The following is a 15,046-nucleotide window of genomic DNA, read 5'->3' as shown; positions in this document are numbered from 1 at the left end:
CAGTTCTGTTCCTCATTTGCATTAAATTCAAACCGCCTGCTCAACTCAAGACATCCCCTCTATCACTTTCTGTCCCTTTCCCTGGAAGGTTTCCAGGTTGTGAGCAGAGCTCGACTTTCTTAAAAAAAATGAGAATAGGTAATACATACACAGGGTTCAGACCCCACAGTGATCTCCAGAGATGCCGGGTGGTCAGTCTTGCCCCCCACGCAGCCCTCACCCACGTCACTCTCCCTGCCCCCACCCACAGATCACAATGGTTAGTAGTTTCTTACGTATCTTTCCTGTGTGTTTCTTTATGCAAATACAGTCCTGTCTTCCTTGCATTCTTCCTTTCCTCCCGGAGATCACACACTACACCCTCCTTCTCCTCACCTTTTTCACTTGATGGTGCATCCTGAGAAAACCGGAACCCAGTGGTCATAAGCGGTCCTGTGCTTTTGGGCTTCAGTGTCTGCCGATTTCTTCTCGTCTTCAACATGGGTTAAATTTTCTTACATTTCAAAACTGGCATCACTCTCCTTTCTTTTCTTCCTTGAAGGTGTGGGAGGTGCTGAACCTTTTCTGGCCACGAACCGTTGTGAAACCCCGACGCGGATACTGAAAATACTGAAACTGCTTTGAGAATTTGGAAGTCCTGATACCTCCAGTGGGCCGAGCGACGTGCTGGGTAAAGAACCAGAGGCGGCAGTGGTGACGAAGATGGGAACACAAGGAGGCGGCCGTGGCTGCGCTCGCGGGTGCTGTTCTGTCCCCACATACAGGCAGCTGCTGTGGCCCCGGACCCCTCGGTGCTTGTGTTGGGGCTGTGTGAAGGAAACCGGGAACAGAGCACGACCCTTTCTCAGTGGCTCACTCAAGCCCTTGGGACACAGCCTGGACACCCACGCCGGGGAGCGGGGCCGTACACCAGCCCCAGGGCCGAAAGCACCAGAGAAAATCACATGCTTCCTCCTCAGCGCCAGCTAACCATTCTCGCGTGCTCCGGCCCCCGCCTCCGTGGCGCCCACTCTCTCCTCACCACTGCTTTCTCTCCCGAAAGAGATTACACATTCTTAGTTTTATTATTTTCTTTTGACTGAAATGACACTATATACATTTTCATCTGAGAGTTTCTCAATTGTATCTAGTTACATAGCACAGTTTAGAAACTTGTCTGAGACTGACTTCAGTAATCTAATCAGCAAAGATCATATCCATGTGTATGTGGTTATACGTCTTGACTTTACTGGACTAACCCAGGACCATTTCGGTGACGCAAACTGTGTGGCCTCCGGTTTAGCTGAAACGGTCCTGGGCTTCTCAGAGTCCTTGATGAAGTCTCCCACGGTTGTATAAACTGGACAGTTTAGGAATTTTAAACTTCAATGATCATTTGGTTCTTTTTCTATTTTACTTTTGTTAATGCAACAGGACTTAAACAAATGAACTTGGATCTTTGTTTTAAAGATTATTAAAAAAAATTGTACATACACCTGGCTCTTGAAGACACGTAGCTTTCACTACACTACAGGATATGGTCTCCACGTAGTACACACAGACCCGCAGGGGGATTTCCTTGAGTGCTTTGTACTGTTGATTACATCTCCATGTAGGGCTGAAAAGAATGACCCGTGTTTATCTCTGAAACCGTGTTGCTTTTGATGTTGTGTTACTGGGCACAGAAGCGTGTGCAGTTTAAGGTCCTGCATATGGTCCCGATGAAAAGCACCGTAGCCTTGCGAGTTAAGTACCGCTTCGATCCATTGTTTACGCTGGAATTTTTTCTCCCCATGGAATGTAAGTAAAACTTAGTGTTTGTCACCAATAAATGGTAATACTAAATTTTTTTTTTGTTAATTTATTCTCAAATGCCACTACTGCTAGGTTGGTCCCCTCCCAACCTGCCTCCTACCCTTTTTTTTAAGAAAGAAAAAAAAAACTCTTTGTAATGCTTGTGACTTCTGTTCGGGCAAAATTCTGAAGATCTGAAATAACTTTATATCAAACCATTGATCAATAAACAGATACTAATGAATTTTTGGTCCTTCTGAGCAGTAACTAAAGAAGTGAGGGAAGAGGTGAGTGAGGGTGTGGAAGTACGGCGTGTGGGCACCCAAGCGAGGGGAGGTGCCTCTCCTCTGGACCGGACACTGTCACCCAAAGAATGAGCCCGAAGAGGAGAGAGACTTCTAACACCTCGAGTCTCACTTCCAGCGGGCGCTCTCACACTCGGAGTCGTCAAGGTGAGGCACTGCGTCCAGGCCTGGCTGAGGAGTGGGCTGGTGGCTTTGTGGCTTGTATTCTTGGAAGACGGTTCACGTTCATGAACCGGCCTGTGGGTTGGACTGTCAGAATGACAAAGTGGCCAGAAGGTTATGGAAAAGTGCTCAGCAACAGAAGGGCGTTCATCAACATTGCAGGGAGAAAAGCAGTGAAAGGAAAAACACTTTCCCTTCCCCAGTCCTGGAGTCAGCCATTTATTCTGGTTCCCTTTAGTGACGAGAGCATCTAAAAACCAGGGTGTTGGGGGGGCAGGCGCCTGGCTGGGCTCAGTCCATAGAGCATGTGACACTCGATCTGGGAGCTGTGAGTTTGAGCCTCACGCCAGGCATAAAAGATTAAAGAGAAAAGCCAAAGAGACAAAAAGAAACCACCAAGGTCTGGGCATTCAGAGCACCCACTGCTATTTTTCTAGGCCTTCTGAGCAGCTGGCGCGTAAACAGATGTGTAGGCGTGCGTGTGTGCGTGTCCATGTGTACACACATTCGTCTGGTCAGTGTGTGTATCTGGAAGCCCTGCGTTTATACTGCTACCAGCACCCTGGGGTTCTGCACAGCCCTCCTCTGTTTGCAGTACCTTCCCCAATACTGAGATTGTAGGCAATCTCCCGGCCTCGCCAGCCGCCTCCTCCCCACTTGCCACCTGCCACTTCTGCCCGGCGTTCTCACGGGCCTCCGGGAGGCGAGCTGCCTCTGCCCAGCACGCTGCCCCCTGCCTTCCCAAGCGTGCCCGCCGGCGACCTCCACGCTGCAAAAGGGCGATGGGAGAGGTGGGTGCGGTGTTTGAAGTACATCACAACTTCTAGTTGGCTGTTCGGCTCTGAATGCCAGAACTCCAGAGAGGGCACGTTTCCCCTTGATCTCAAGGAGGGTGTATGGATTTCCAGGTTTCTTGGAAAGGCTGGTTTTCAAGGGCGATGCATCTTTGGCTCTTTTGGAAAGAGGTCCTTGAATGTTCAGAGACTGTAAACTCTCACACCAGTCTGGCCTCTGGGAAGGCCTGCTGCCGTCCCCTGCTGCAAGGGTTCCCTGCAGTACGCCGTGCCCCCTGCCTCGCGCCCCCCCCCGCCCCCCCCCGCCTAGGTCTCAACAGGCTTGAACAGAGCTGCCTGGGAAGGGAATCTGCACCGCGTTTCATGCTGGTATGCTCGCTCAGTTACAAGAACCTTAGAGCCAAGACAAGGTGCTCCACCCTGGGGACAATTCATGCGGTCCTAGGTTCTGCAGTGCAGGCAGAAAAGGAGACAGGAAGGCGCCCGAGGCAGGTCTGAAATAACCAAAGGGGCTTTGGGTCAGCCACGAGAAGACTGTGGGTCTTAGGATTTGTGGAGTGTCGATCCTCAGAGGGGAGAGGCTCTTGTGGTCCTTGGGACAGGCAGGCCTGGGTCTCTCACCCACAGTGCGTGTGCGGACATTTTGTCTTGACTTTGTAAAATGCCTCTTACCAAAGGGAGATTTTAAGGAGTAAAGATTTCCCCAGAGCTGGTAGTTTTGTTGGTTTTGAAAGGCCTTCTTGAGCCATAGGAATGTAACCTACAGTTCTTAGAAAAAAGTGTCCCTTCGGACACTGGGTTTCCTTCCCCCGCTCACCGGGCTGACGTGCGTAGCTTTGCAGGGTGAATGCCTAGTGACAGCCGCCTTGGCCTGGATCCCAAGTCCCCTTAGAGAGGGAGCCGGCTACTGGTGCGGCCTGTGGAAAGGGCACGTGTCTTCCGGAGAAGCAGCGTGCCGCCGCCTGCTGTAGAGGGCGCTGCTGTGAGCTCGGGACAACAGGACCCTGGGATGCAAACGCCAGGACAGGGATGCACAGCTTTTGTTTGCTTGCATGTAGTTTAACATTGGAAACTTCCATCACTACCATCTCTGGCTTAAGGGTTTAGATGTCTGTGTGCCCATGAAAGACAAATTTACTTGAAATTTCCAAATCCATAAATGGATTTTTTAAGCACTTGAACATTGCTGGATTGGCAGGAAGTTAGCCGGTTTTCCTCAATAGGTTTTTAAAAGAAATGTGGGTTCTTCTGAGAGGCGATGGCTAACTCAGCTGGGGGCAAGGGGGTTTCGATTCATGAAAGCAGCACAACTGTTTTCTTGGAACTTCTTGTCCCTCTATATACTTGCAGTGCTGTGTTTAATGGATACAGAGGGTGTATATATGGAATATGTGAAACTGTAAATGTGAAAGCACCTGATTCTAATTAGACTTCTTTGTAATTTAAATGGCATCCATATTTTATTAGCAAAATTATCTACAATTTAGGAGATTTGTACTACTTTGCTTAATAGCCCAAGTTTACATTTTTTTTTTTTTTAAGATTTATTTTAGAGTGAGCACATGTGCATCCATGTAGGGGCAGAGGGAGAATCTTCAAGCAGACTCCCTGCTGAGGGTAGAGCTTGATCTCATGACCTGAGCTGAAGTCGAGTCGGCCACTTAACTGGGCCACCCAAGTGTGCCCCACCCCCCGTTTAATTTTTAAAAAATATTTCCTTTGGGGCTGGCTGGCTCAGTTGGTGTGGCTTGTGGCTGTTGATCTTGGGGTTGAGCTCAAGCCCCCAGGTTGGGTGTAGAGATTACTTAAAAATCTTTCAAATAAAAAATTATCTCCTTCATAGTGTTCCCAAAGGTATTCATTAAAACCTTTGGGTTTTTTTTAAAGATTTTATTTATTTGACAGAGAGAGACACAGTGAGAGAGGGAACAGAGCAGGGGGAGTGGGAGAGGGAGAAGCAGGCTTCCCGCCGAGCAGGGAGTCCGACGTGGGACTCGATCCCAGGACCCTGGAATCATGACCTGAGCCGAAGGGAGACGCTTAACGACTGAGCCCCCCGGGCGCCCCACCACACATGCAGCTTCTCCCGATCAGATGTGCAGCGCATGTGCATGGTGCCGTCACAAAGCTGAGCAGGGCCCAGGAGCAGGCAGGACCAGCTAGGCCAGAACGTGCCGCACAGAAGCCCGTGGGCTCCGCTGAGCCTCAGCTCATCACGGATGTCCCCACTTAGGCTGTGGCAGGAGCAGCAGTGAGTCTCCCTCTGACCTCTGACATTGCTGAGCGTGGACAGATTAGTGAGCAGGTGGTCCCGTTCTGGAATGAGGACCTATGCAAATCCTGTCATTATTCAGACTGTGTTCTTCTGTGGTATCTGCCTTTTTTTTTTTTTTTTGAAAGATTTTATTTATTAGAGCACAAGCAGGGGGAGTGGGAGAGGGAGATGCAGGCTCCCCGCCGAGCAGGGAGCCCGATGTGGGACTCGATCCCGGGACTCCAGGATCATGACCTGAGCCGAAGGCAGTCGCTTAACCAACTGAGCCCCCCAGGCGCCCGTGGTATCTGCCTTTTTAATCACGTATTTCCTCTGGCTGCCAAAAAGGCCTCCCTAAGAAACGGCCAGAGATTTTCTAGGGCTTGGAAGCTCCTTGGGCCTTTGTTGTTCTGTGCCAATATCCACTGGAGATTTGTGGCCGCAGTGTCCTGTAAGCTGAGCCTGTGCTCCCCGGTTTGGGAGGTCATGCCTGAAACTTCTCTGGGCCCTAATAGGACCCTCCTGTCTGGTGGCTCCTTGGACTCAAGGTCAAGAGCAGTGTAAACGTGGTTGGAGGGTGATAAGGAAACCAGAGCGGTGCAGACCTCCCCTACCCTAGGGGAGGGGGACACGCCGGTTTTTGGCGGAGTTTGGCGAGTTAGGGTCTAGAGGATTTGTTGGCAACAGTCTGTTCCCTGAAAGCCCCAACCCTTTCTGAGATGGTGTGCCAACCTTTGTCATTGCTCGCCTCGGCCAGGTAACGCCTGCCTGAGGGAGCAGTATGGTAGAGGGTAGACACCCATGTGGACGAGGCTTCTGTGCTGTGAAGAGATCACCTCCTGAAGGACGGAGGGGCTGTGATGTAGGTGGACGAATGTTTACACTTGGCAGAGGAGCCGGTTGGGGGCCTCCTCAGAGGGCAAGGCGGTGCGCCCAACTAGACGGCCGTGGGAGCTCGTAACAAGCGCAGCTACCAGCCAGGGCATCAGTCCTGACCTGTCACCGCTTTGCTGAGACCTCAAATGATTTCACCTCTCTGTGCCTCAGTTTATCTGTAAATTAGAAACTCCCTTCTCTCTCACCGCCAAGACAATGCGTGTCAGTAGCTCCTCGGGGCACCTGGTGTTGGAAGCGCTTCGTACCTACCTCCTGGTGTTCTTACTGCCGGACACGGAAGCAGGCTGCTCCTGGTCCGCCCTCTGGGCCCACCACTCAGGGCTGATGGAGAGGACTCTGCCCGATTCCATGCCGGAGGTGTCCAGTCCTAATCTTGCTTGTTCTGTCCTGTCTAGCTCTCACATCTTCCCACTGGGATGCAGGCCCCAGGCCACCACAAGTCTCCCAAGAGAATCTGTAGTGACAGATTCCACGAGAACAAGAATTTGTGTCTATGCTGGAACTGTAGGGAGTGGCTGAGTTTTGGAAGAGGTCCACTGAGGCCCGTGGCCCCTAGTGGGCCCTGACTTTGTCCCCCTTTGTGCAAAACCAGAGCTGTCAATTGCGCATCCATTAGTTCTGAGGCCACGAAGCTCGAGAGCACTGCTCCCCAGCAGGGCGCACAGCTTTACCAGGTCCGTGTGTCTCTTCGATCGATTCACTTTTACCTCACTTTATCCTAGTCCCTGCCCACCGACTTAAGCACTGAGCATCCTCTCGCGTGGTGGAGGGCTGTTAAAAGGTTGCTGGTCCCATTCCAGAGCTTGTGGTGTAGTAGGTATGGGACTCAACGCGTATTTCTCATAGTTCTAATTTCCTAGGTGATGCCGTGGTAATTTGAGAACCACTGTGCTTCGCAGTCAGCATTGCTAGTGGGGTTTTTCTAATACAGAACACAGAGCTCTAAATGATAGCCGTTCCTCTTGATGGCATCCCAAATGCTGTGGATCATGGTGAGAGATGCTGCCTTTGAATTAAACAGAGGGCACGTCCGGCCCTGCTGCTGCAGACACACGTCTCCCCTGGAGACTGCTGTCCGTGTTCAGAGCCAGTCTGGCCTTGGGACTGAAGGGAGTTTCGCGCGGAGGGTCAGAGCCAAGGGTGAGGTGTTCCCGTGCCTGGGGGTTTGGAACGCACCACCTGTGGCGGTCGGCTCGAGTCTGTCGCCCCCACCTGCCGCTCCTCGGGAGGGTCTTGCAGCCTCTGACCAGGATGCTCAGCGGGCACCAGAGTAGCAACTTCCTCCCTCCTTCTAGCCTGAAATCTGTAGTCCTGACCGAGGCGGCTCTCCCTCCACTTGGGATCTCACCAGTGGGGCTGCCAGCCTTCCTGAGACACAGCCTGCTCTGTGAGGGGCAGGACCTGGTGGATGCTGGGCTCCACCTCCCTTTGCCCTGTGGACTCGCCTGGGAGACAGATCAGGAGGTGTTCTCAGCTGATGTTTGCTGCAGAAACCCAGCTACCTGGGAGCAGTCATCACATCCCCTCTAGACTCAGAAGGGGTGACCCTAACTTCTCGTGAGGAGATGGACCTTTTTCCGGTGCAAGATAAATATGCTGCTTTTCTCCTAATGTTTCCCGCTTCCCCATTAAATGGTCTCCTTTTTGCAAAACTGACCTGCCTATTGTGGCTCTTTCTTCATGTGGACAGTGCTTCCCTGTTGCCACATTTTTCTCTCACATTGTCTAATCGAGAAGGGAGAAAACCCAGAAATAGGTAAATGACTTTATTAGTTTATGACTGCCTTCTCCAGCCACATGTGAGCATTTCAGAAACAGCCTTTACCACCTATCACGCAGCAACCCCCCTGGGCCCGTGTGTCCCTGTAGCTGTAACCGGAGCCGCTTAGGTCTTTTGGAGAATCCACTAGAAATGACCTCAAGTTATTTTCAACGGGTCCATGAAGCTCCTTTGCCCTACAAAAGAGCAGCCCCTCAGCATACCCCAGGATGGCCCAGGGGCAAGTCTTGCAGTCACACATCCGGGCCAAACAGTACTCAAGTACGGATTCTCACTTTCCCCCCTTTAAAAGACACCTACAGATAAAGCCCAGCGGATAAGGGACTACTGCACAGGACGGAGCGCCCTCTCCTGTGACATCAGAGTTACCTTATCACAGATACTGAGGAGCCAAGAAACCGTGGCCAAAGTTGAAGAGAACCACCGAGGAAGATCTAAGAAGTGCGACCTAGTTTTTTACTTCTCATAGCAGGGAGGGTGATCTGCCAGTTGAGGAGACGAAGAACTAAAGGCCCCAGGAGCTGAAAACCGGAAGGCCGTCGCTCCGTTACCACACGTGGGTAAAGTTGGATTAAACCCAGACTGGCTACGGCACTCGTGTGGGGAGGGCCGGGCTACAGCAACTGGCGCGAAGCTTTCCTCGGGACAAGTGCTCAGTAATCCCACCGTCAGGAAAGAGAGGGACTCCTGTATAAAGAATGTTCACTTCAAGAGTTTATCATTTCCAACAGTGGTTATAATTATTGTTAAATGTTTAAAAAGCATATCAAATCATAAATGATCTCAACTCTGTTTAGGGGGAAAAGCCAAAATATTTGAAGGTAGGTTTCTGTGTTTACCAAGTTTCCAACAAAGAAAATACATTTATATCAGAAATGTTACTTTTAAAAATCAAGCTGTTACAAGGGGAGATGTGCTCAAACAGAATCTGTGGAAGCAGCAGGAGGCTCTCATGAGGAACTTCGCAGGTTAGATACCTTTCTCCCCTGTGTCTAAAACTACCCCCTGGGCTGGGACTCTTCTGAAAAGTCTTCCCCTTCCCACCCCCCCAGAACTACACCACCACTGCTAAGATAGGGCGGCGTTCTGCCCTGTTCAGTAACAAACCCTTCCTCCAAGGCAACCCCCCACCCTGCGCTTGCCCCCAAGCCCATCCTAAACAATCAAATAGCTGCTTTTACTTATTAGTACTTAACTCTGCATATGCTCTCTGCTTAAAGTATGTCTTTTTTACATCTTACAACCATCCTGAAGGTGATTTTTCTCATTTTTCAGAAGACATCAAAGTGGAGAGGCTGAGTCATTTGCTCAAGGTCATACATGTCACACGCAGAGTAATTCAAACCCAGGTTGGCCCAATCTCAAAGTATGAATCCAACTCTTTACATCCACAAAGAATTGGCATCACCACACTGAGAAAGTCACTAAGACCTGTCAGAAACTCACTACATACCAGCTGTTAAAATCTTTAAAAGCTAGGTAAACTGTCTAAGATGATGGAATGAGAAACCTCCATTTAAAGCATTTTTAAACATTAGCAGAATTAATGACTTGTGCCAGAGTAAAGGATAGGAAAGGTACCAGTCTTTCTGTTCAGAAACTATTTTAAAAGGCACATTTACAAAGACAAACCATCTTCTGGTGGTTTTGAGGAGGAAAAAATTCACAACCTGCTCAGTCCTCCGAGGCTAAGATGCTGAAGCAAGGGTTCTCTGCAACAGAATGTGCTGTGTTATGTACTTAACTGTTCACCAAGAGCTCTACCCGATCGTTGCCAAACAGGTGCTCTCGGAGCTTATGTAAGAAGCAGCAAACAAAAATCATCACCACCGACTGTTTTCCACTACAGATTTTTTACCTGTATTAAATTATACTTCAAAAGTAGATCCCAATAATATCTCAATATCTTGCCAGTGACCACTTAAATAGTGATATATGATTTAATGCTTCCATTACTATGTCAAGACAAAAATAAATGATTGATACAACACTTAGACTGATTAAGCTGGAGGGTTTCTCACGCAACGCTACAAAAACAGCATGTGAAGAAAAAACATTCAAGTCAGGTGCCTGAAGTTTAAAAGAGATCACTGATGTGTGCAGAATGAGATTTCAATTTAATCTGCACTGAACGGACAATTCCAGCAGAAGTAAACTATGCCTCTCAATTGAGCTAGTCTGATTACTCCCCAAAAACCCAACTGTTCTAGAACCTGCCCAGGCAGCCTTGTTTGCTAGTGTATACCCACTCTCATGGCTCATCCTAGACCTCAGGCTGTACTTTGAAAAGTTCCAAGTAACCACCAATCTGCAGATAAGACAGACACTCTCAAAAAGGGCAAACGTCTATGCAGTCTAACCTACGCAACAGCCTCGTGAAGCCAGCTAGGGCATCTCTTCCCCGATCCACAGAGGGAACCATCTGCCCAGAGTTCATGCTGCCATCTAGAAATGGGTCCAGAAAAGTTCTAATAGATAAGCCCCAAACCTTTATTAATGTTCCCTTTTCCCTGGTAAGGAAAGACTGAGTTTGAATTTCAGTTATTTAAAGAAACTCATTATAATAGTATTAGCACCAAAAACCTGTCTTTAAGATGTTCTTAGATACATATTTGAGGGCTTTAAAAAAAAAACTTCTTAGATTTAAAACTATGAAATGTGCATTTCTTGGCAAGTTACACCAGTGATTCTTTACTTACTCACATTTCCAATAAAAGCTTACGGAAACAGACAAAAATACAAAGGAGAGAAACACAAATCGCAATGCCTCAAAACAAAACAATTTAGTAACAGAAAAAAGTCTCCACGCTCAGTGTCCATCAGAATTTTAAAGTTATCCCAACAGTGCAAATGCTCAACTCATGATCATATACTGAACTAATACCTGTCCCTGGAAGCTGCAAACTGGAAAGTCACCCACTTCTATTTATGATCACACAAACCACCTAATTTGCTCAAGATTCAGCTTAAAGCAACATTTAATATTCTTTACAAGATGGAATTTGTGACAAGTTCAAAAGGAAAACTTGCTTTAATGCAGCTGTGCTCAGACGTCTATGTGATTTCCTCAGAAACCATCCTTGGCTTAGCCAATCTGGAAAACGCAGGTCAAAGCAGTGTCACACTGGCCGCCTGAAGGTAGCCCTGGAGATACTGGAGCGCTTCCGCATTAAGGCTGGTGCTCACCATCGAGGGAACCTACAAGAGATGGGAAACATGCTGGTTCCTGGAGATCCTACTAAACCAACACAAGCCCCATCTTCTCCAGAACTGCTGTGTCTTGGGAAGGGCAGTCCATCACCAGTGACTCTTGCAGAGATTCTCATGGACCTCAACTGCTTTACACCTTCAGAACTGGATAGGTCTAAAAAGCAGATCCATAAGGAATTACTGCTGTTCAGTGTGGTAGTGGCATTGTGGGGATTAAAAAAAAAAGTCCTTATTGGTTAGCAATGCATAATTAAGTACATATAGGTGAAATGACATCATGCCCAAGGAGAAACACATGCAACAAGAATGGCAGAACACTGGTACTTTTTGAAGGGTCTGTATGTGAAGGTTCATTATGCTGTTTCTATGTGTTTGAAGTTTTCCATAATGAAACATTGAAAAATACACATTTTCTCCAATCATCTAGAAGACTCTGTAACAGGTGCTAGATAATGCAACTCTACAGCCATTATGTTTACTCCATGATCCAATATTTGAGTATGCTGCAGTTAAAAAAAAAATGCCTACATTTTAATAGAAGAGTGATTTCAATCTGGGAAATAAATACATTTCTATTCAAAGGGTTTTAGAGTGCCTGGCTGGCTCAGTAGGAGCCAGCGACTCTAGATCTTGGGAGTTGTGAGTACAAGCCTCATGTCAGGTGTAGAGATTACTTAAATAAATAAATAAAACTTAAAAAGTGTGTGGAGGAGGTGTGAGGGGGTTTTATCCCCTGCTTTGTCCTTATTCCAAAAGTCATTTGCTTAAAATCTACTTCTAGCACATCATTTTAACGAAAGAAAATTAAGGCCTAACTATAGGCACCAGCATAACTCCTACCTTCTTGCCTTCCCAGAAAGGGGTCTGTTCATCAGAGTTCCTGGACAACACACTTACCCTTCCTGGACAGGCGGTAGACAGCTTGTGAAGTGACTGTGCCAGGTGAATTTTGGGATTGTTCACCATCTGACCTACAGGATCATGCTCTTTTTTCCCAGCAAATGCCAACTGTGAGAAGGCGGTCTGATACCCTGGTGTATCTTCTATGTCAATAAAATGTTCTTCATCAGGAATGGTATCATCTTCAGGTAACTCAAAAAGGCCAATCAGAGACTGTAATAAAGGAGTCCTGGATTTGAAGCAAGCAAGCAGACAAAAGATAAAGTGAATACTTCTGAAGATCTAAACAAAAAGCAGCAATTCCTCAGAGACACAAATCATAGAGGCACAGTCTCAAGAGCTGCAAGGGACCTTTGAAATGGGATGGACCTCAGTTCCTACATGTATCCTCCAAAACCACTCTTAACTTCTTTTCGGCCACAGCACGCCAATTTCCCTTTTGGAAACTACTCCATCCCCAGAGCTGTCCAGCTGGCTGTGTGACTCACTGGCCAAGAAGGCCATGTGACTGAAGCCAAACCAGAGATTCACTGCTGCCAGAAGTTAGTTAGAAGAAATAGGCCTCGAATCATCAGATCCTTTTCTGAAGACGGTGCCTGAGTGAACCCAAAATGAGGCAAGGTTCCTGAGAGCAAGAGGTCAAGAAAAGCCAGGAATACCAGTCATGGAGCACAAGCACATAAGATCCTCTTTTAGCCTATTCAATTTCTCCACTTAAAGATTTAAGCCAACTTAGCTGAGTGTCTGTCATGAACATTCCTAGAGATCCTGTAGACCAGCAATGTTCACCAGATTCTCAGAGGGGGCACAGGAACCCCCTCTGATAAAGTTAAGAATCAGGAAACATCTTTCTAGATCCAGAAGGACCCACATGTCCTGTCTTGGATCTGATGGTTGCTAGTGGAGAACCTGACATCAGAACCCAATTCTCAGCCCTCAGGACAATAAGCTTGTTTAATTTTGCAGTCATAAGGGAAGGAAGCTGTAATTCCCAAAAAGTTTGGAGTACTACTTACCATAGCTTGGTATACTCTGTGTCCATCATTGGGGGACATTCTGTTAGTAATTTCGTTATGCCAACCGCACAAATCTTTTTCTCTACATTTCCAGATACTTTCTGAATTTCAGGAATAATGATTTTTTCCAAAACCATTCCAAACATTCTATTAAAATAAAACATTAGACTATCACTATAATTAAACTGTGAAATGCTTATTAGATGTTACTTACACTGACTCCTTAGGGACATGATAAAATCCAAAATACAGAGCTACTATTTTTGGCCAACTGAATGGCAGAGACCTAGAGATGACAAAGCAAAAATGAAACCTCAAACTTCGGCCCTGTGGCCAAGTGCTCCTAACAACTTCTGTGAAATACTAGTCTGTGCTCATGTGGAATCTTCACAACCGGTTTTCTGGCACAATTTTTTTTATTTACTCAAATCTTTGAAAAATTAGAAATTAGATAAGAGAAAGAAGAAAAAGAATTACCCATCACCACCCCACTATCCAGTAATAACGAGTTTTAACATTACTGGATTATAAACTTCCCAACTTCCTATGTTTATGTATCTATAAGGATATAAATGTTAATGACTATATTATAAAAATTATTTAGCCACCAATCTAATATGTTGTTGCAAACATCCTAAGAGCAATACCAAACGATGTAAAATCCTCAGTTTCTACTTCACTAAAATTACCTGAAGTGGAAATAGTGGATATCAAAGATACTGGACATTTTAATACTCTAGGTATTATTTTTTGCTTTATAGAAAGATCACACCGGTTTACCCACTAGCAGTTCATGAAACTGATTTCCTCACAAATCTCTACAGCTGAAAAGCATATATTCTGGTACTACTTTTTCAGGCTAATTCATTTTTTTCATCTCAGTCAGTCTGGAATTTTTTTGATATAATACCAACACAGGGATCTCACTTGAGTTTTTTCTTCAAATTCTTCTCTATCATTTCTATCCTTCCTTTCCCTATGAAATGGGAAATACCATCTAACTACATTCTTTGTATGTACACTAAGTGAAAAGCAAAGACTTTCATCTGAAAAATCACACTCCTGGCCTTAACAAAGGCAGGCTCCTGGAGACAACCCCAACCATCCAGAATCACACAGAACACTGGCTGTGTAGAAGGCAGCGGGGGGGAGTTAGAAAAATGTTTGCAGGGATTTTCTTCTTTGCAACTCAACAGTCCTAAGAATATTTTGAAAACCACAAAGATATATAGCTCCACCAAGAACTATAAAACCATCTATAAAATAGAAATACTGGTTTGTGCTAAAAGTAGTCAATTTTTTTTGCTTTAAATAACAAAATACAGTAAGTAATAAAAACAAACTTACTTTGGTTGTATGCCATCAAATATTTCTTGCAGTGCCAGCGCCCCATATTTTATGCAATACAAATTAATAAAGACTAAGAAGCCTGTTGAAAGGAGATACAGAATATCAATACAGAGGCCTCAGTGCACTAAACAAGTGATTCAGCACAAGTCTGCCACGTGAAATAGTCATAATCATTAAAATCAATGGGTAACTTTGGGATCAATATTCCCTTTATTATACAATTAACATACAGTATAGACAAAAAATGTTTTGATATCTAAACTTAAGACACTAACCTTTGGAACACAATATATTTGAAAGTGACTTACTATTTGGAGAATACAAACATCTTAAAATATTTTATAGAAAAAGCTTAAAACTGATAAAACGTTTATGTGTAACCATAAAGGCTAAGGGTTTTAGCTACTTTCCTTCCTTATTTCTGTAAGAAGAGCCAAATGATTTTGCTTTTTTTTTTTTTCATATTTTATTTATTTATTTGACAGAAAGAGAGAGAGAGAGAGCATAAGACAGGGGGAGAGGCAGAGAGAGAGGGAGAAGCAGGCTCCCCACCAAACAGGGAGCCCAATGTGGGGCTCGATCCCAGAACCCTGGGATCATGACCC

The 15,046-nt window shown here is 46.2% G+C and overlaps 2 protein-coding genes across 13 annotated transcripts in view; one reads left to right on the top strand and one right to left on the bottom strand.

Moving 5' to 3' along the window:
* The window catches only part of STAU1 (staufen double-stranded RNA binding protein 1), a 54,729-nt gene extending 52,712 nt beyond the window's left edge, over positions 1-2,017 (top strand). For all 11 annotated transcript variants that reach the window (XM_035025363.1, XM_035025361.1, XM_035025365.1 and 8 more), the window contains one exon: positions 542-2,017. In XM_035025363.1, the coding sequence (XP_034881254.1) occupies positions 542-557 (16 nt within the window). In that variant the 3' untranslated portion in view covers positions 558-2,017. The remainder of the gene's footprint in view (positions 1-541) is intronic.
* Positions 2,018-9,246: 7,229 nt separating this feature from the next.
* CSE1L (chromosome segregation 1 like) overlaps positions 9,247-15,046 on the bottom strand; it is a 45,528-nt gene continuing 39,728 nt past the window's right edge. The window contains exons 22-25 of one of the 2 annotated variants that reach the window (XM_035025359.1): positions 14,439-14,520; positions 13,092-13,238; positions 12,073-12,304; positions 9,247-11,163 (exon numbers count right to left, since the gene is read on the bottom strand). In XM_035025359.1, coding sequence (XP_034881250.1) covers positions 11,074-11,163; positions 12,073-12,304; positions 13,092-13,238; positions 14,439-14,520 — 551 coding nt within the window. In that variant the 3' untranslated portion in view covers positions 9,247-11,073. The remainder of the gene's footprint in view (positions 11,164-12,072; positions 12,305-13,091; positions 13,239-14,438; positions 14,521-15,046) is intronic. The other variant, XM_035025360.1, reaches the window with a different exon arrangement.

This window comes from Mirounga leonina, unplaced genomic scaffold, assembly GCF_011800145.1.
Source record: "Mirounga leonina isolate KUSES-001 unplaced genomic scaffold, KU_Mleo_1.0 Mir_195, whole genome shotgun sequence".
Classification (NCBI taxonomy): domain Eukaryota; kingdom Metazoa; phylum Chordata; class Mammalia; order Carnivora; family Phocidae; genus Mirounga; species Mirounga leonina.
Note: the sequence above shows the minus strand (reverse complement) of the source record. Positions and strands in the feature narration are given on the sequence as shown.